The sequence below is a fragment of the Heptranchias perlo genome, chromosome 30, assembly GCF_035084215.1.
Source record: "Heptranchias perlo isolate sHepPer1 chromosome 30, sHepPer1.hap1, whole genome shotgun sequence".
NCBI lineage: Eukaryota > Metazoa > Chordata > Chondrichthyes > Hexanchiformes > Hexanchidae > Heptranchias > Heptranchias perlo.
Window position 1 is genome coordinate 24,802,137 of NC_090354.1, and position 19,693 is coordinate 24,821,829.

The 19,693-nt window shown below is 41.7% G+C and overlaps 1 protein-coding gene across 4 annotated transcripts in view; it reads left to right on the forward strand.

Annotated features, from left to right (window-relative positions):
• The first annotated feature begins 5,273 nt into the window (after nucleotides 1-5,273).
• Nucleotides 5,274-19,693, forward strand: part of plekhm1 (pleckstrin homology domain containing, family M (with RUN domain) member 1) — a 66,663-nt gene continuing 52,243 nt past the window's right edge. The window contains exons 1-4 of one of the 4 annotated variants that reach the window (XM_067969066.1): nucleotides 5,274-5,428; nucleotides 12,913-12,992; nucleotides 14,513-14,757; nucleotides 17,139-17,786. In XM_067969066.1, the coding sequence (XP_067825167.1) occupies nucleotides 12,939-12,992; nucleotides 14,513-14,757; nucleotides 17,139-17,786 (947 nt within the window). In that variant the 5' untranslated portion in view covers nucleotides 5,274-5,428; nucleotides 12,913-12,938. The remainder of the gene's footprint in view (nucleotides 5,429-12,912; nucleotides 12,993-14,512; nucleotides 14,758-17,138; nucleotides 17,787-19,693) is intronic. The other 3 variants (XM_067969065.1, XM_067969064.1, XM_067969063.1) reach the window with 3 other exon arrangements.

Here is a 19,693-nt window from a genome sequence, read left to right on the forward strand (position 1 = left end):
CGAAAGAAAAAGAAAAAAGCACTTGAATTTGTTCAGCACCTTTTAGATCCTCAGGACATCCCAAAGCGCTTCAGCACCAATGAATTACAGGTTATAAAGCTTATAAATGGAGATTTCTGCATGTGTACAAGTGCTTTGCACACTGCATTTATATCGTTTACCAGTGTGGGTCCTGAGTCTTTGGGTCTGCATTTTTTATGCACCTCATTGTCTGTTGGCTAGTTCATACTGGTTATGCATCCTGCAGACATTGGGGCAGAACTTGCTCCCCAAATAACGGAGGAGCTCAACAGCGCTCTCTGTCATTGATGGCAAATCGAAGGAGCAAGTTCCCACATTTGCATATGCTCACTAAAACATGGAAATCGTGAATTTGCACCTATTGTTTCTCCGGCGATTTGACAGCTTAAGGGCCATCGCACACTGCAATCATTGAAATCACTGAAAAATTGCAAACTTGCTCATTCACCCAGCTGGAAAGTAATTAATTATGCCGCCAAAAGGTATCCTTAAAAATACCAGGTTTGAACTAAGTTTTAAAAGCATGGTTAGTCTTAATGACTGCCAAACAACTAAAAATTAAATTTTAAAAATGTGGAGTCTCATATTACTCCTTATGCTAATAGTTTTTGGTCATTAAAATAAAAAAAATTAATTAAAAACTTAATTTTTTTTTAAAGTTTCCTTTCTGTCTCTTTAATTTAATTCAATTATTTCTTTGGCTTTTTATAAAAAAAATTATTTATAATGACTTCCAGAATACTATCTTTAAATGAATGAAGTCTGCTTGCTTGCTTGTGAGTGTGACTTCTCTTCCTTACAGATTTTGTGGACGTGTCTTCTATTCTCACAGACTGTTCCGTGCACATCAACTTATCCTGCTCAGAGGCTGAGTTGATAGCATACATTTTTTTAAAAGTTCAAAATCAAGCAAGTTGACACCACAGAGTCCACAGTAAGTACATTCGTTAATTTAATTTGCAGGAGCTGCAGCGAGTGTTGCCACGCCACTCTGCACGAGTTCTGGCCTATTGACTCTTTCATTAGTGTCCATCACATAAAACACTAGTACACACGGACAGGGAAGTGTAAGACACATGTTGCTGATGGTGCAACTGGATTTCTCCACAATAAAGCAACATAATGATCGGCAGACAATTTTGTTGTTAATTAACAATAGAGAAGATTTTCCCGTTAATTATTGTAACACCAAACATGGGCAGAAAGCCTGGGCCTAAGAACCAGCTGCCTCGGCTTGTACTGCTGTCAGGCTACGCAACAAGCAAACAGTGCAAAATGTTGCTGGTAAATTTGTCTCCGAGTGTCAGAATCATGCAAGTTCTTGCACCACCTAGTGTCATGATTTATGCTACACCAAGTGATTTAATATAAAATTCTTACAAAGATTTCTAAATGGCTTAGTAAAGAAAGAATTTATATTTATAAAGCACCTATCACATCCCCAGGATGTCCCAAAGCACTTCACAACCATTGCATTACTTTTGAAATGCAGTCACTATTCTCATATAGGGAGATGTGGCCGCCAATTGCACACAGCATGGGCCTATAAACAGCAAATGAAGGAATCACTAGATAATGTTTTTTTTTAGTGTTGATTGAAGGAGGAATGTTGGCCAGGACACCGGGAGAACTCCCTGCTCTCCTTCGAATAGTGCCATGGAATCTCTTACATTCACCTGGGCAAGTAGACGGGACCTCAGTTTAAAGTCTCATCTGAAAGATGGTACCTCAGATATTGCAGCACTTCCTCAGTACTGCACTAAAATGTCAGGGATAAATGTACGGCCCATTGTGATGTTAAGTGATACACAAGGAGGCCCCAGTTTTCTGCCTGCCTTTTTTCTTGATTACTTTTCTGTATTGTCTTCCTTCTTGCTGGAGCTTTGTTCCATAAGGGCTGGAATCTTGGTTTTGGCCATTCTTCGTGTGTAAATCTATACAACGAAGGTCAGCAGGCTACTTCATTATGACGGCATCAAAGCCAATCCAATTCTGTCATCACTAACATCCACACATATATACTTCCAGCAGGAGTTGCCGGATTGCAATCAAGACTGGAAATCTTGGCCAACTTTCCTCTCCGAATCCAGGAGCACGGAATCAATTGTACCATCCTCATGGACCTTCCTTGAGATTAGCTAACTCATTACAGACTGGAGGTCAAAGCCGGGAGATTCTTAGTCTGTACACCTAAGCTACTCATTGTCTTAATCAGCTGAACCATTGAGGAAGCCTAGTTCTGGATTTTTTTTGCTTGCCAATTTTCTCCCTCCCCGTGTGAAAATGTTGATTCCTCACTGAGGTGCAGTTCCAAGGTGACAATCACCCTCACGTACTTCGGACAAGTGGCAATTTTTCATATGTGAACTTTGATAGTGAATGTTAGCAGGATAGCAAACAGGAAAAGGAATCCTGCCCAATTTCCCCTCTCTAACCCATATCTTCACCCCAGGTACAGCTGTCTATCATACTACTGCCCTAAGATGTCAATCACCTAGGATGTTTGTAATTAAATGGGATGGCTTGATTCATTGATCTGTGTCAAGTACTTTGAATTATGTACTGGACAGATCCATGTCCAGGTATAATGTGAACAATGAAACCATGTGTACCAAAGATTTCCAGAACTACACAACTCTCTGCCTTGACCTGAGGTGTGAATGTTAGCCAGACTGTAATATAAATTAAATGCAGCTTGCAGAAAACAGCTAGCAGTAACCCTGTGTGTGTATTGTGGCCAGCAGTAAAGAAACCAAAATGCCTTATTTCTGTCACACTGGTTTGGTGTCACAAGTTGCAACTGTCATGTGTGACATTCAGAGTCTTTCTCTTTGCGGCCACAAGTTAAACCATTACAAACTTAGAAGTTTGGGTCTTCAAGATGTGGGAGGTTAAATCGAAGCTCCCATGTTTCATTGCTGACGCTACACCATGTTGGTGGCACGGTGCTTGTGGCATGCAAATTACAGGCATAGATTTAATTTGAGTTGGCAAACTATAGGCAACCTTACCTTGACATTAGTAAATATTACATTATTAAAACAACAGTGCAGAGAATTTCTTTCCAATCTGCTCCCATAAGCTATAGGAGACAACATTCACCCCCTGTGCCATCTCCTACCATGCAGGCTGCACAGCTGGTCTCAGAGGATGGTTCCCTTTTGCCCCATATATGGACACCCTCCTCTGTCTCGCCTCTTTTATCAAAACATCCAATGTCTCCTTATGAAAGGCAGTAATTCTGTCACCTGCCTCTTGGTGACATTACATGGCCCCAGCCAGAATCAGGCATAACAAGAAGCCTAATTAGTAAAAAGCAACAGCCCTTTAAAAGCTGTTGCTCTTACAATTTACTGTCCATTTGCCGCAAGAGTGCTCCCTATCTCACGATAAATGCACAGGGAGCACATGTAAATTATTTCATTACTCCCCCAGCCAAGTTCAACTAGGTCAGCTCCCCACTCGACTTTCATGAATACACTGGTACATGCAGCTATCCTGGGCAATCTGGCCCGAGATTGCTAAATCAATCCCTGACAGTCTGAGTTTACGTGAAGAATAGTCACTTGGATAACTTCCCAGAAGGCTACAAACACCCATGTAACTTTATAGCCAAACATGAATCAGTGTCTTTCAGCATAGGATGGGAAAAAATTGGGAAACAATGGACAACATCATGCAAATTATCTGTAATTATATCCTGTAAGTCAATAGTTATCAATATCCATTCACTAAAATGCAAATTATATCATTTCTGTAATAGCATAATGCAGGGCAAATAAACTATAGGATACCATAGCCATTCACAACGTTCATAAACACACCCAGATTAAAACAACAGTGAGGTGATTTTTCTTCCAATTAACTGGGCGGGATTCATAATTATGACATAAATCTTAGATTAACGCTGTAATACATAGTATGGCCATCCCCACACCTCCACTACTCGCCTTTAAACAGCCACCCAACCTCAAACAGACCATCGTTCGCAGCAAATTACCCAGCTTTCAGGAGAACAGCCTCCACGACACCACACAAACCTGCCACGGTAACCTCTGCAAGACATGCCAGATCATCGACACAGATACCACCATCACACGAGAGGACACCACCCACCAGGTGCATGGTGCATACTCCTGTGACTCGGCCAACGTTGTCTACCTCATACGTTGCAGGAAAGGATGCCCCAGAGCATGGTACATTGGCGAGACCATGCAAACACTGCGACAACGGATGAACGGACACCGCGCAACAATCGCCAGACAGGAGGGTTCCCTCCCAGGCGGGGAACACTTCAGCAGTCAAGGACATTCAGCCACCGACCTTCGGGTAAGCGTACTCCAAGGCGGCCTTTGAGACACCCGACAACGCAAAATCGTCGAGCAGAAATTGATAGCCAAGTTCCGCACCCATGAGGACAGCCTCAACCGAGATCTTGGGTTCATGTCACGCTACACGCTACCCCACCAGTGAACAAATGTTATCTGTTTTTAATATAACGGGTCAATTGCTGTCTTTTCCGTCCGGATGTTTCTATGTTTCTACCTCTCTCGCTCTGTTTTTTTAATTGGCATCTCCACATCATCTGTTTTTTTTAGTTCTGGCCGTTTGTATATTCAGTGGGCCTGTAGGTAACACCTATCTGTCTGAGCACTTTGGCTGCCTTGGCAACGGGCAGTTGAAAAGACTCTCTGTAATCACCAGGCATTGTTCTGTGATTTATAAATGCGATAGGTTCGAGGATTTCAGTTCCACATTCACCTGAGGAAGGAGGAAGCCTCCGAAAGCTTGTGGATTTTTAAATAAAATTATTGGACTATAACTTGGTGTTGTAAAATTGTTTACAATTGTCAACCCCAGTCCATCAGCGGCATCTCCACATCATGGCTACCACAATACAGACAGTACACACCCACCCAAATTGATGGTGCAGAAGGTTATCCCTGTGTGCAGAGCAAACTTTAAGCAGCAATAAAAACAGAAAATATCTGAAAAGAGGAAAAAAAAACAGGTTAATGATTCGAGTTGACAGCCTTGGGTAAAACTTTAAGCAGTGCAATCCCAATGATCCCTCAACCAACTCCTCCAGACCACGTGCCGTATCTGCTGTATTGATACCGGCCTGACGCCAGGTGGCGCTTTATTCTGCGGGAATCCGGCTGAGTGGGGAGCGGAATTCTGGGATACTGGAGGAGCGAGGGGCCGTCGCGGTGAGCCCTGGGATACTGGAGGAGCGAGGGGCCGTCGCGGTGAGCCCTGGGATACTGGAGGAGCGAGGGGCCGTCGCGGTGAGCCCTGGGATACTGGCGGACTCCGTCGGAGGATGTTGTTTATCTGGCCGGCTACATTGGCTGAGGAGCGACGCTGCGGGCCTGGAAACCGGAGCCCGTGAACGGCCGCCGTGAGGGTAAGAGGCAGCCGGCTGAGCCCAGAGGCCGAAATTTGGCAAATGAACGGAGATAAGGGAAGGAGGAAGCCGTCAGGGGGAGGCCGGGGGCAGTGCAGCCCGGCCCGGGGGTTTAGAGTAATCTGGAGCGGTCGCGACTGGGGGCTGGGGGGGTCGCGACTTTGGAGTTGGGACATTTCTTTGAGTCCTGTCCCTGTGATGGTTTGTTTGTTGAGATTTTAAACCCTTACGTTCCACTGTCTGTCACTCTTGCACTCAGGGAAATAATATTACTCATCCGACATCGAACTGCCTTTGGGTGAAGTGTAACAGGAATAGGGTGGAGGTTTTAATAAGATGCCGGTTTGTTAATGAAAGCTTGGCTGTGTTGGAAACCCTAGTTGTATCTTTTAGTGAAATGCTGTTACTAATCTGACATTGAACTGCCTCTCTTAAACGTTTCTTAACAGAAGTAACAAGCAAAATATTGTTTTGTCAAATAAAGGGTTGTCTTGGTGTGTGGGGATTTCATTTACATTTTCAGGATTTGCAGTATTATCAATCTGACATTGAATGCCTCTTTTTTTTAAACAAGGTTTTCAACACTGATATCAGCTTTTAGTTCCAACACATTTTGCTGCAAACCTCCCTCCATGTTAAACTCAATTTTTATTGAGGTATTCAAAGGTGTTGTGAAATTCCGGGCAGTGTCATACGGTTACAATTCTTTTCCCCAAAAATCTTGATAGTTCAAACTTCCCTTTGACTTTTGACCTTGTTAAAACTCTGAAAAGTTGGGAGAAAACAACCAAATGATGAGAGCTACTTTATCAAGGTTTCCTGATTACTCACTTGGTTAACACAGTGAGCACTATCCGTACTGATTTACGACTGTGCCAGGTTCAGTCATTTTTACTGGAACCTCTAATTGCTGAGTTAGCTGATCTCAGCAGGTGCCATAATTGGCCTTAGTGCACCTGTGTTAGGGAAGGGGTAATTGGATGTGGCTTTCGCCACTGATCTATCCAACCACCACTGTCGGAAGTGCACTTGTATAGATATCAGGTGAGGACAGGTATGGCTGTGACCCTTCCTGCAGTCAAATAACCTGCCATCACTCAATGTTTAGGCTCGCAAATGGCTGATATTGGCCAGCTCCTGGAAGGCTGTCTGTGGATCTGTATCCCAGCAGGTAGTCAACACTTTGGGAGAGCACGATGAATAATTGGCCGACAAAGGAGAAAAGAAAAATGTTTTTTTAAAAAAATAGAACTGCTTTGTCAGTCCTATGGGGGTTGACTGTTAATTGTTGGGTCATGATCACTGATGACAACTTGAGGCTTATCATGCTGTGGTCAGAATTGGCTGATATTTTTGGCTGCTGTTAGTGGGACAATGTGTTAAGTATTGCATGCCTTTTTCATTTAAGATGATTTTTAAAACCATTTTATATAGCTTCTTTTAACATTAGCCAGCAAGTTGATTGAAGGAATTTCTGTCTCCCTGGGCGAACCTGTTTAGTGAGTTTTCAGCTCACGCGATGCAACACCAGGGGAAAAAAATTAATATCGTTCAAACATCAGGAATTGTTTTGTTCATGTAGTGCTAACCATAAAGTAGTAATATAAACTCCAAAGTACAATTTTAGATTTTAAAAAAAAGTGAACACTTGTTCCTTTTTTCCTCCATACTTTCTTCCCGTCTTCCTTACTTTCTAAGCCCTGTTTTTACTTTAATTTTTAGTTTTACTTAGTTTCTAACTAATATTTACTCCACTTGCTAAGTTTGAAATTTTTTACTTGCCCTTTTTCTCCTTCAACCCTGGTCCCACTGTCTGTTCTGAACGGGGGACAGTTCTGGTGGGAAAATTGCCAATCGAGCTAAAATCTGTGATGAATAACCTGGTTTTGCAGCTAATTAAGTGGGGACAATCTGAAGATTTCTATGACCTGAACATTTTTTTCAACAGAAACAAGAAGGGGCAGCTACTGCCAAGGATACCTAGATGAGTAAGCGCTTGCAAGATGTTCAGATTAAGTGTGCCGGAAGTGAGATTTTGCAATTTAGTACTAGTCAGAAGGAAGAATCTTCTTGTATATTGCGAACAAGAGAGTGAGAAGTGTTAGCATAGGTACTTTGCCCTTTGTATGTTCTATAGCTGTCATGTTCGAAACTGTTAACAAGATAATGAAGACTCCTCTATAGATTCCCAGCAGACTGTCAATTTAACCTAAAGGTGCGTTTATACTTGTGCTGATACTGCATCCAGTTTCAGGAGAGCAATGCCTGCACGTCGTTTTTCTAGTATTACACTCGGACTGAGGAGGGTGAGCTGGGCTCCACATTTATGTAAAAACCCACAGATACAAACACATTGTATTAGTGTTATTATTTCTGGCTCACTCATCATGCCAGTAGAATCATAGACCTACATTTTGTTGGGACCTTGATGGCCCTTCGCAGCTGGGCTTGTTTACACTGTGATGTGCGGCCAACTGAGGGAGATTCATGTGTGTGCAGTCAGTTGCACTCCTATCCTGTAAAAGTGCCTTGCTTTCCTACTGCACTGTTGTCAAAGGGTGGGGTAGTGTAGTCACTACCCAGCACTAATAAGCACTTTTACATTTGACGCTTCAATGATTTAGGCTCCCTGTGTTAAAATGACCAAAACCAGATCCCTTATCCTGACACCTGAATCATAGTCCAACAAAAATCCAAAATATAAATCTACAAAAGTGCTAAATATAAAAGCATCTTGATTGCCACAAAGTTGTTTGTATGACAGACTGGTTCAGAGCTTATAAGCTATTTAGCCAAATCCCTGCGCAGCTTTATCAGGAACGGTGAGTATCGGCAATGTTACTGTGCCTGAGGCAGTTGAAATAAGATCAGTGGAGTTCCCTGAGTTAATGAGTGGCTATATCTGCTTTTATATTGTGTTAAGACCCCTGTTAGTGGTGCTGGCTCCTGACATGCAGGTCATACACAGCGAGCTGCAACCCAAAAATAAACTTGCCAGGATCCTCTTAAGTCGATAGCGGGGAAGACCAGCCTGAGTGAATACTGGCAATTGTACTTTAGGGTTGCAGCTAGCTGCGTTAGACCTGTGCATTTGGAACTGGTGCTACTTGCTGCCGGGTTCAAGACACCCATGTGTTGGGAACCAGTGGCACAAGCACCTCTATGACCAATCTTAAATCAGCTTAACAGCGTGGAGAGCTGACCAGTGTTGGTGTATATCTAACAAAACCCATAACTTGTTGCCTGTTGCTTTCTCAATTCTTGTACAATCAAAAGACATTTATCTGAACACACTTCCAGAGCCTCCTAAATATCTTTGGCTCTACTCGGGTAAAATTCTCTGCTTATTGTGGTGTGAACAAATATGCTGTCGATAATGAAAGAACCTAGCAGTCACCAGTGCGTAACCTGAAGTAGACAGCATTTCCACGTATCCAAGTTGTTTGTGATGCATGTAGGCAGATCGGATAGCCTGGCCTTCACTGTGTTCCTTTGTGCCTGAAAACATCAAGCAATGACTGAGAGTCTGAGAAGGCTTTTCTCTATTTCTGCCAACTGAATTAAGCGATAGTAAATAACAGCATGGGATCATGACTCACACTGGAGAATATTACAGGAGTTCTTTTGAGATCATACCCTTGTGTATGTACAGAAGGTTTACATTAGGAAAATAAGTTTTTATAATTTAGGATGGTAATGTGATGCAGAAGTTAGTCTGAGCAAAAAGCAACTGCATTTTCCAGCTAGCATTTCTTTTACTATAATCAGGATTAGTTAAAAATATATACAATTGACAGTTGCATGAAAAACTGTGAACATAACTGTTGAAGGTGAAAAAATGCCATATGGTCATCAAAGGTCACCCACCTACCATCCTAACTTCTATTGTTGCATAAAGCTGCATTTTGAACATGCCTCATGCTTTTTGTTACTGTTGCCTTGACTGGCAGTGCTTTAATTCCAGACCGAGTCAGTGAGACAGCAGCATAGTAAAGGGAGTCATGGCCTGATCACCTGACTTATGTAAACATATTCGTTCCCGAGTTGGCACAGTCATCGTGAGTGAGCTTTATGGACATTGGTAATCGTGAAGAACTTGACCTTTTTCTTATTTCTATTTTTGAGTGCCTGCTGGTTATGACTCTAGTTTTTGCTTTGTCAGCTTAATTGTTTTTATTGTTCTAACTTTTTTTTAACTCTTTGCTGTTGGTTCTGGTAAAAATGTACAAAGGGTTACTGGAAAAAGTGCTTTTTAAAAGAACCCTGATCATATCTAATCACACATTAAAGTTATTTGGTTTAAATGTACATTTTGTACTATAATTTGCAGAAATGTTATTTTTGATGTGCTTGGTGTTCCTCCAGTCAGAGGTGACTGATTCTATGGATCTGCTTGTGGCTGAGTTTTCCACAGTGTGTGTACATGCTCATTTCAGTCATTCGGCTGGTGCTGTTGAGACTGTTTCTGCAGCACGACTGCTTTCTTGCTGCTGTGGGCGGTGCTGCATTCTAAGTTCTCTACTCAATATTGCAGTGTTGAAAGATGGCCTGGTCAGCCAGTTGTTTATGTCAATGCCATATCGATTCAATACTTTCTTAAAATGCCCCCTCTGACCAACCCACGGGCGTTCATATTTGTGTCTGCTATACAGTGCACAGTTGGGACGCCTGTCATCATAAACCTGAACAACATGTTTTATAAAAAAAAGACTTGCGTTTATATAGTGCCTTTCACGACCTAAGGAAGTCCCAAAGTGCTTTACAGTCCATGAAATACTTTTTTTTTTAAAGTGTATTCACTGTTGTAATGTAAGAAACGGGGCAGCTAATTTGCGAAAAAGCAAGCTCCCACAAATATCTGAGGTAATGTCCAGATAATCTGTTTTATTGATGTTGGTAGAAGGATAAATGTTGGCCAAAACTCCCCAGCTCTTCGAAAAAGTGGGATCTTTTATGTCCACCTGAGAGGGCAGACAAGCCCTTGGTTTAATGTCCCTTCCGAAAGACAGCACTTCCCTCAGTACTGCAGTAGAGTGTCAGCCTTGATTTTGTGCTGAAGTCTCTGGTTGAGACTTGAACCCACAACTTTCTGACTCCGGGCTGAAAAGTGCTTTGGGATGTTTTTGAGGTCCGCTCCACCGTGTATTATTTGATAGGCACAATGGATCTGAGGTGGTGCAAGTGGAAAGTGTGGACCTCTGACAGGATGGTGATTGTATGCCCTGGTTTCACTCCCACATGGGAGAATAGAATTTGCTTGATAGACTCAATAGCGTGCTGGACTTCACTCACTCTTTCGGTGTGTCAAAGGATTAACTCCCCATTCTGATCTGAGCAAGCACCTATTGATCAATAAGTGCATTGTTCAACTGCATGCTTTCAGTTAGGTTAAGTCATGTACAGTATTCAGTTCAGTATGGTTTGATACACTGTTCGGTGCAGATTGGTCCATCGTCTCTGTGTTTTCTTTAGGTTGGTAAGCATATCATTTTGGCAAGTTTGCTCTGTAGGCCCACTGGGTAACCTTGGTCTTCCTGTAGCTTAAATGTTTAGTGCTGTAACTGTTTCTGTCCAAATGCTGACTGTGCTGCTGGATACCACGTGATCATCAGACCACCAAGAGCCTATTATCTTCTCTCGCTAGGTTAGAAGTATACAGTAATTTTATGGAAATGGGTTAGAAACCCAAATTTATATAGTGGATGTTTTGATAGCATCTTTGTGATCAAATAAGATCTAGCACATGACATTTCCTGCACAATAATGGCAACACCATGACAGACACTACTTTCTCTTGCTCATTACTAAACCTGGTATGATGACCCAGAAATACTCGTATCATGCCTCATACTATCAATGTTTCAAAGTGCTTCAAACATGAATTACATTTTGCCATGCAGTGACTGTTGTTAGTCGGCAAATGTCACTGTCATTCTGCACTAGCAATATCCCACAGTAATGAGATCAATGGCCAGGTTTTTTGGTGGTATTGATTGAAAGGAATGTTGATAAGGCCACTCAGCTTTGAATGGTGTCTTGGGACCTATACCAGCCATTTGATTAGGAAGATGGAACTTTGGTTTAATTTCTCATGTACAGGATGCTATCTCTGATGTCACAGCTCAAGAATGTCAGCCGTTATGAAATTGTAAATGGCCACATGGAAACCTCAATGGGTTGAAAGCAAAAATTTTGGTACATCAACCCGCAAGGTCCTTGTTTGAACCCCCAACATGTGCTGAGTCAGGGAGACAATTAGCTGCAGCAAGCTGGATTAGGGAATGGAAAATCAACCAGGGTTTGTGCTCCTGATCGCAAAGGGGTCACTAGCTGGCAATCAAAGGCAGGACTTTTGGCTGTTTTCTTTCCCTCTTCCCTAGTCTCTGGATGCTGAAGTCAATTGTAGCACCCAAAATGCTCCAGCTGAGATGCTAACTCAGCTTGGAATAGGTACTGAAGTTAGGACCTTGTGGTCTGTATGACTTAATACTACACTGAGCAGTCCCTTTTACCTACTAGGCCACGGAGGGGGTAACCAAATCTACCTTCTTGTTCAAGTACTATCCTAACTGTACATAAGACCAACAGTTTAATCCGTGGCATGTCTGATAGGGTGTCGTTTCATGCAAATCCGATTGCACTGAAAGGTTTTTGATGCATGAAGCAGAAATCTCCCTTTGTTGCCTTGTAACTGAATAGAAAATATTTTTGCATCTTTGCTGAACAGTATTGTGGCTCGAGAAGTCTTTGAGAGAGAGAGGCACACATGGACTCGCCCTGACCTGGATTATTGGGTTTTCTAGTGCATCTTGGCTATCAAATCCACAGTACAGAAACTTGGCCTTGTATGTAGCTTTTTATGTCCTCATCAGCTCATCTTCATAGCTCGATGATCATTTACATTAGAGAAGCTTTGTTTTTTTTCCCAGCTCCACTTAGTATGATATCACTCCTCAAAGTAAATACCATAATGGACTTGAATCATGTGTCTCTTGATGTATCTGGACAACACCAAGTGAATTGTGCAAAGTGGTAATAGTATTGTTTCAAGTAGCCATTGAATCTCGGCCTGGTCTTCAGGTCATTTGCAGCAAACTTCATTTGACCCCCCTCAGTGATTTTCCTGACTTACAGAACATCACAAATTTAAAGAGGCAACTTTTTAAATAAATTGTGGAGCTTGATGGTGATTGGATTGCAAAGTTGCTTTTTGGCCACCCAATCCTAAAGCGAGGTTCTGGAGAGAGAATATTACATGTTGATTATTTCTGTCTTGGGTCAGCTCTGCTCTATGTTGTTGGCTGCTTGAGTTAAGATTAATAATTCGCCATCCAAGGGAAATTGGTGGGCCATGGTGAAATTCATAATGAAAGCTTAATGTCTCTCTTAATGTTTGTCAAGGTCAAGGTTAGCCTGGTCATCGGTAATTTCAATTCTGAATTCATTCTGTGATCCTAAGCATTTCTTCATTCCTCTATCTAAAGGTGTCATGTGAGCGAATCTGTACACAATGATTTCTACGCACACATCTGAAAATTCAGTTGCACCCAGAGAAGTTAAACAGGTAAGGGGAAGTAAAATATTAATACAGCTGACAAATCTAAAATAGAGCATACACTTCTGCTTTTGCATTTTGTCATCGGTAAAGTTCAGCTTTATGAAGTAAAGCATATCTCACTAGTCAAATAATCAAGAAGATACGATTTATAGAATATTTATTGAGGAAGAGAACTGATAAGACCGATGAGTTTTGCTTTTTCCACAGTTAAAATATAGCATGTTTGTGAGCGATATACTCAAGTAACATCTGTTGGTCATTTACTTATTTTGGGGTAATGGACTGCCCAGATTGACCACTGATTCCAGAATGAAATCCGTACATTTATTTAGTGCCTTTAACATCCCAACGTGCTTCACAAAGGTATAATCAGCCAAAAAAGTCGTTGAGCCAAAGGAGGAGATGTTGGAGGGGTGACCAAAAGCTTGGCCAAAGTAGTGGGTTTTACGGAGGGCCTTCTAGGAGGAGAGGGAAGTTAAGAGCTGGAAAGGTTCAGAGAGAGAATTCCAGTGTGTGGAACTTAGGTGGCTGAAAGCATGGCAGCCAGTGGTGGGGCAAAGAGAGGGGGAGATGTACGAAGATCTGGAGTTGGAGGAACAGAGTTTGGGAAAGGTTGTAGGACTGGAGGAAGTTAGAGATAGGGAGGGGTGATGCCATGAAGGGATTTAAACACGAGGATGATAATTTAAATTGGAGGCAATGGAAGACCAAGAGCAAATGCAGGTCAGCAAGGATAGGGGTGATAGGTAAGTGTGACCTGGTGTGGACTTGGATATAGGCAGTAGAGTTTTGAATGAGCTAAGATTTACCGGGGGTGGAAATTGGGAGGCCAGCCAGAAGATTGTTGGAATATTCGAGCCATAGATGAGCATTTCAGAAGCTGACGGATGGAGGCGGGTGGTGTTAGAAGATGTTAGGAAGTAGGTGGCCTTTGCGATGGAGATTATTATCGGGTTGGTAGCTCAGCTCAAGGTCGAACAATCTGGTTGTGTGTGACAATGGCCGGGGAGGGGAATGGAATAAAGTAAAGGTTTTTCTGGGGACAAGGGCATCAAAGATGGGTGTGAGATAGTGATTTAAGCAGAGCAACAGCTGCAGAAGTATTTTGGCAAATGGAGGCCCAAAGACTAAGAAAATTCCAATGACAGTGCACCGTTGCCTTGTCTCAAGTCCAGTATAGTATATAGTCTGCCTTCTTAGGTGCAATTGTAAACAATTTTACAACACCAAGTTATAGTCCAGCAATTTTATTTTAAATTCACAAGCTTTCGGAGGCTTCCTCCTTCCTCAGGTGAACTTTCTTAGGTGCAGGTCTGATTTTGTGGAAGTTGTTACTGATCTTGCACAGCGCCATTTCGGGCCACTGTTTTTTGATACTGGGTAAGTTGATGAACTACCTGGGTCAATAACCCTAATTCCTGACCCCTGGATTCATGGCGTTTTGTTTTCTATTTGTGTGTGATTTTCTGAAATCGGCATATAATTGATATAAGCTTGAATAACCGATTATCTGCTTGTGTTTTCAGAGGATAAAGAAGAAACTCGCAAATTCCCTGAAGTGTTTGCAGAAGCGTTACGTAAACTCGGACAGCGTGGTAACCAGTGACGACAGTGATGCAAATGTGCTGTGCTGTGTCTTGGAGTCAGTGTTTGTGCATGGCTTGAAATCGAAGTACGTCAGAACAGATGGAGGAAACCGAGGGCGAAAGGGTATTCGCGCACCTCTCCCACAGCCTGTCTTTTGGACCCTGCTTAAAACAGTCACTCACCGGTAAGTGGTGCAGTTTTGTAGAACTAATTAATTTTCCACCATATTATCATATTCTCCAAAATTGAAAGTTAATTTCAAGTGGTGAATTTTTTTATTTGTTAATTCTGCTTAATTCTGCAGTATTTCTCTGAGAATCTGATCACAAACTATATAATGTTACTTCTTTTAACAATCCTGTTTGTCCTAATAACTTCAAACTCAAGAGCTCCCAAATCCTTTTGCGGAAGGGGATTTGTGGGTGCCTCCCATTGCTGAATTGCCATCAGTGGCACACATATTGCTGGCCCAAACCAAACTTCTTTCGACATCCGGGAAGTCTGGGCTTAACTGACAATCACAGACATTGCATGAACTACATCTGTACAAAAATTCCTGTGTCAGCTTGCTTAAAATTCATATTAGCAACTGCCAAATCTTCTTCCCCTCTCTCCATCATCACAAGCAAATGTGTTCAAACAAGTGTGCACTCGCTCTCACACTCGCATACGCATACACTCGCACACAGACACTCCCTCTCCATAGGGACTGATTCAGCAACAGGAGAACCAAATTATTATGAAAGCAGTTCCACTTGAAATCTGTAAGTGTTTCATTCTGACATGAATGTGACTGAGCTATGTGGATGTGAGATTTGTCCCAACCAGCCTTCAGTTATTTACATGTTCATTCAGTTGTATATCTGCTGACCGTAATGAGCTAGCTGAGGTTTTATTTTAATGATTCACGTTACTGATCGAACTTCAAAAGAACAAGTTCTCCCTGTCCTAAAAGTCTCATTTTGCAAAAAATGTATTTAAAAGGCGTAATTTGGTAAAACTCACCTAATATATTTCTCTTAACTCGTGTATAAAGCATAATTTTTCACTTTTTCCACTTCCAATCTTTTTCATACATGTTAGATTAGCTACAGAAATTGTACCGTCTGTCGTTTGCTGGTTACAAATATTGCAATATTAAACTTGCACATCTATTTTCTGAAAGGAGCTGCATGAAAGTGATAGCATTGCTGTAGTTTTGAGGTAGATGAGCTTGGCATAGTCTTCTATGTTCTTGGACATAACTCTTCAAAATCCTAATGTGAATTCAGTTCTATTGATGATTTATTTGCTCCTGCAAAGGCTTACTGGATAAAACTTTTGCATGGCATAATGTTAAGCTGCATAAAAGAAAGGACTTGCTTTCATACAGAGCCTTTCACATCCTCAGGACATCCCAAAGTGCTTCGTAACCAATGAATTACATGAACTATAAGATCCCAGGGTCACTTCCCAGTTTGTGCTGAGTTAACTGATCTGGCAGGGAGGAAAGACCAGCCAACCTTCCTGCTCCAGATTATTGGCCAGGGGCTACTGCTGAAAAATGCATGTACGTGGACTATGGGTGTAAGGACAGGATCCGACTTGGCTGTGATGCTCTCTGCAGTCGAATAGCATATTGACACTCACTGTCAGAAGCTGCTTTCCGTTGGCATGACAGTATTACTGTTATAGGTTTAGAATGTCTTTTTTTGAGAAGTGGGGCTTCCTTTGTTCAGTGAATGAAGTGTGAATCTACTGACTGGTTTGGGGCTGATCATTTGCTGTTTCCTCGCACATCTTGTTTGGTGTATTAATTTGCTGTCCATTTGTTTTCTGTTCCATTTAATTTTGAGCAGCAGATAACAGCTGGTTGTATCAACACACTTCCTTTAGAGTCATATAGGGCAGGCTGTTCAAGATACTATATCCACATCTCCAAACCTCATGACACAGAAGGAACTGGTGACTTGCTGTGCTCACCCTTGCACAGGCTTTTTGTATTACATTATTTCTAAATGCGAAAATTAGACAAGAATTACATTTGGCCTCAAAAGAGGGAGTATGGAACTAATGCTCGTAAGCTGAATGTGGCTTGGTGCTCTTGAATCTTGAGACATAAATGATTACACGCAAGCTGTTTCACATTTGGCCTTCCCGTTCACTTGCTGCACAAAGAAGATTCTGCAAATGATATTAAGAAAAAGTCAAATCAGATATTTCATCCCATTTTAAAAAGAATTCAGTTTAAAAGCAGTGAGGACAGCATTGGGCACACTTATGATGCCCCCTCTGGTAGAGCAGCTAACTGACACTTGTTGGCTATGATTGCTCTGGAATAGTGGCCACTTGGTTGAGGTACAGAGATATTGGCATCTGTGGCACTGTACCCCAACATTCAGAAGAACAGTGTGGAAGAAAATAATAGGCAGTTTTTAGGACTGGGAATCATCAGCAGTGTGTTACATTTTTAGGCAAGAATAATGTTGGAATAAAATTCAATTTAATCTTTTTTTTTACTGAAAGTTTGGTTGATAAATATCTTTTAACATGCTGATTGTTTTATTTAAAAAAAAATTCTTTCAGAGATGTTGTGACTGAGCTGGAGCGTTTGAACTTTATTAACACCGATGTTGGACGGTGTCGTGCGTGGGTAAGGCTTGCACTGAACGATGGCCTGATGGAGTGTTATCTAGTGTCCCTGTTCCGTGAGAAGGGCAGCCTGTGTGATTTCTACCACCCTGTGGCCTTACTGCTCGATTCAGAGGACAGCGAAGTGGTGCTGAGCTATCTGCAAGGTCTATCGTCTCTTTCGTTTGCACTCTCTTATAAATCAGCTGTACTAAATGAATGGACCACCACTCCCCTGGCTTTGGCAGGCTTATGTTCAGGGTCAGAGCCCTCAGAACATTCATTGCCTAACTTTTCTGAAGGCAGGAGAAAAGGATCCTGGGATTCAGTTTCTCAGTCCTCTGGGTCTGATATCATTGAAGTGACACACACCAGTTCCACAACTGCACACAGCAGTCACCACTCAGGAAAACTAAAACTTGCATCCTCTACGCTGAGTTTGGAAACAACTGGATCATCCCAACTCTCATCCAGCCTGAGCTCTGACAGCCTGCTTCAGTCAAATGGGATGAAGAGCCCTGACCAAGCTACTGAAGAATCATGGTCATGCGATACAGACAAGGATGTAACGAGTGCAGAGAGTTCCAACAAATCTCTACAAGAGTAAGTGTTCTATTTTCTCCTTCTCTACTTTTTCAGTGCTATAACATTCACCATTTTACTTTCACTTATAAAGCTAATTACATTGTCATATTTGTCTTGAAGAATTTCATGCCATTTTTCAGAAACTTTTTTTTGACTGCAGTCTGTGATTTTCACATTTTGTCTTTGAGTATTCTCACGTTCTTTCAAAAAGTACAACTGGCAATTTTATGTTGTGCAACCTATCTTTTGGAAGTTGAGTTTATTTTGCCCCAAATGATTTCAGTTTAGGAGCTGTGACTCTGGGATTCTGTTGATGTTGGGTGGTGGTAATGTCAGTTGGCAATTCAGAAGGCATCAGATTTCCAGCCATGGTGCTTAAAACATACCATGTGATTGCATTGACATATTTTGACAACTGTCTCGTATCTTGAGCTGTCAACATGATCACTGTCTTTTTAAATAGAAAAAAATCTGTATAACTTCACAAAATAATGGGTGGCATAAACACTATCACTGAGTAGCTTATTCCCTGTGAGAGATCTCGGGGATTCTGAATAGGTGGAAGCGCATTTACTCGAATGAAGCCCTTCAGTCGGAGAATCCAGTATACTTTGGTTGAGCTTTCTGTTTGGGAGACCGACGTTTGGATTTTCCATCGCATAACCTTGTAGCCCTTTATATTGTTCAGAAATCTCTCAGTAAATATGGAGGAGCACCATCATGTGATCATGACTGCTCATGTGATCCAACTTTTGGTCAAAGTGTTTTTAAAGTTTTGTGTTAGACAGCTGATTCTCTTCCTCTGTTGATGTAAGCACCTATAACTAGAAACTTTTGTGAGTGATGTCTTCACTCAAAGATTAACTTTACAGTGCAGGCTTTACTATAAACAATGAGGTCCTGATTGGAGCCCATTCTCTACACTCCACTAAAATAACTCAGACTGTTATAGCTTAATTCCAAATTTTGTCCCAAGTTTTAAAAAAAATAGACAGTAAATGAATCTGTGGCAGTGACTCCTGACCATGGTGAGTTTTTCTAAATTGTGCTGTTGAGAACCTAATGTTTGACTTGACGTTGGTCTACAAGATCTTTACCAAATGCCTATATATATTGACATGTTCCTTTTTTATTCTCTGAGCCAGTGGAAGCCAATCTGTAGAATAGCAGGGTTGATCTTGTTGTAGTTTGTTGTGAGATTGCATGAAGCTTCTGTTTCAAATTATTAATGTTGTTCTGTATTGTGTAAGAGAGCGTAATGCCAATGATGCTGTATTTGGACAAGGAAAGGTGTGTAATGTTTGTGACCTAGATTATTGGGAAGGCAGCACAAAATCAATAGTAAACAGTGTTCCTTCTTAACTACATGACCGTACTCTAAATCTGAAAAATGCAAAGCCTTCAGCTGCCTTAGTCCTACTCTCTGCAACTTCCACCCTAAGCCCCTCTGGCTTGCGATTTCTCACCTCAACCTTTTTAAAAAAAACCTACTTTTAAAACCTAACCTTTGACCATCTTTCATTACTCGGTCAACAGCAAAATACTGCGGATGCGGAAATTTGAAATAAAAACAGAAAATGCTGGAGAAGCTCAGCAAGTGAGGCAGCATCTGTGGAGAAAGAAACAGAGTTAACGTTTCAGGTCGAAGACCTTTCGTCAGAACTGGAAGATGTTAAGAGTTAAAGTTTTCTCACAGCCAGGGGAAGTGGGGGAGGAAAGAACAAAAGGGAAGGTCTGTGAGGTAGAGGGCACCTTTCCCTGGCTCTGTACTTGCTCAAAAAATTTAAGTCTTAACATCTTCCAGTTCTGATGAAAGGTCTTCAACCTGAAACGTTAATTCTGTTTCTTTCTCCACAGATGCTGCCTGACGTGCTGAGCTTCTCCAGCATTTTCTGTTTTTATTTCATTACTTGGTGTCTGATTCT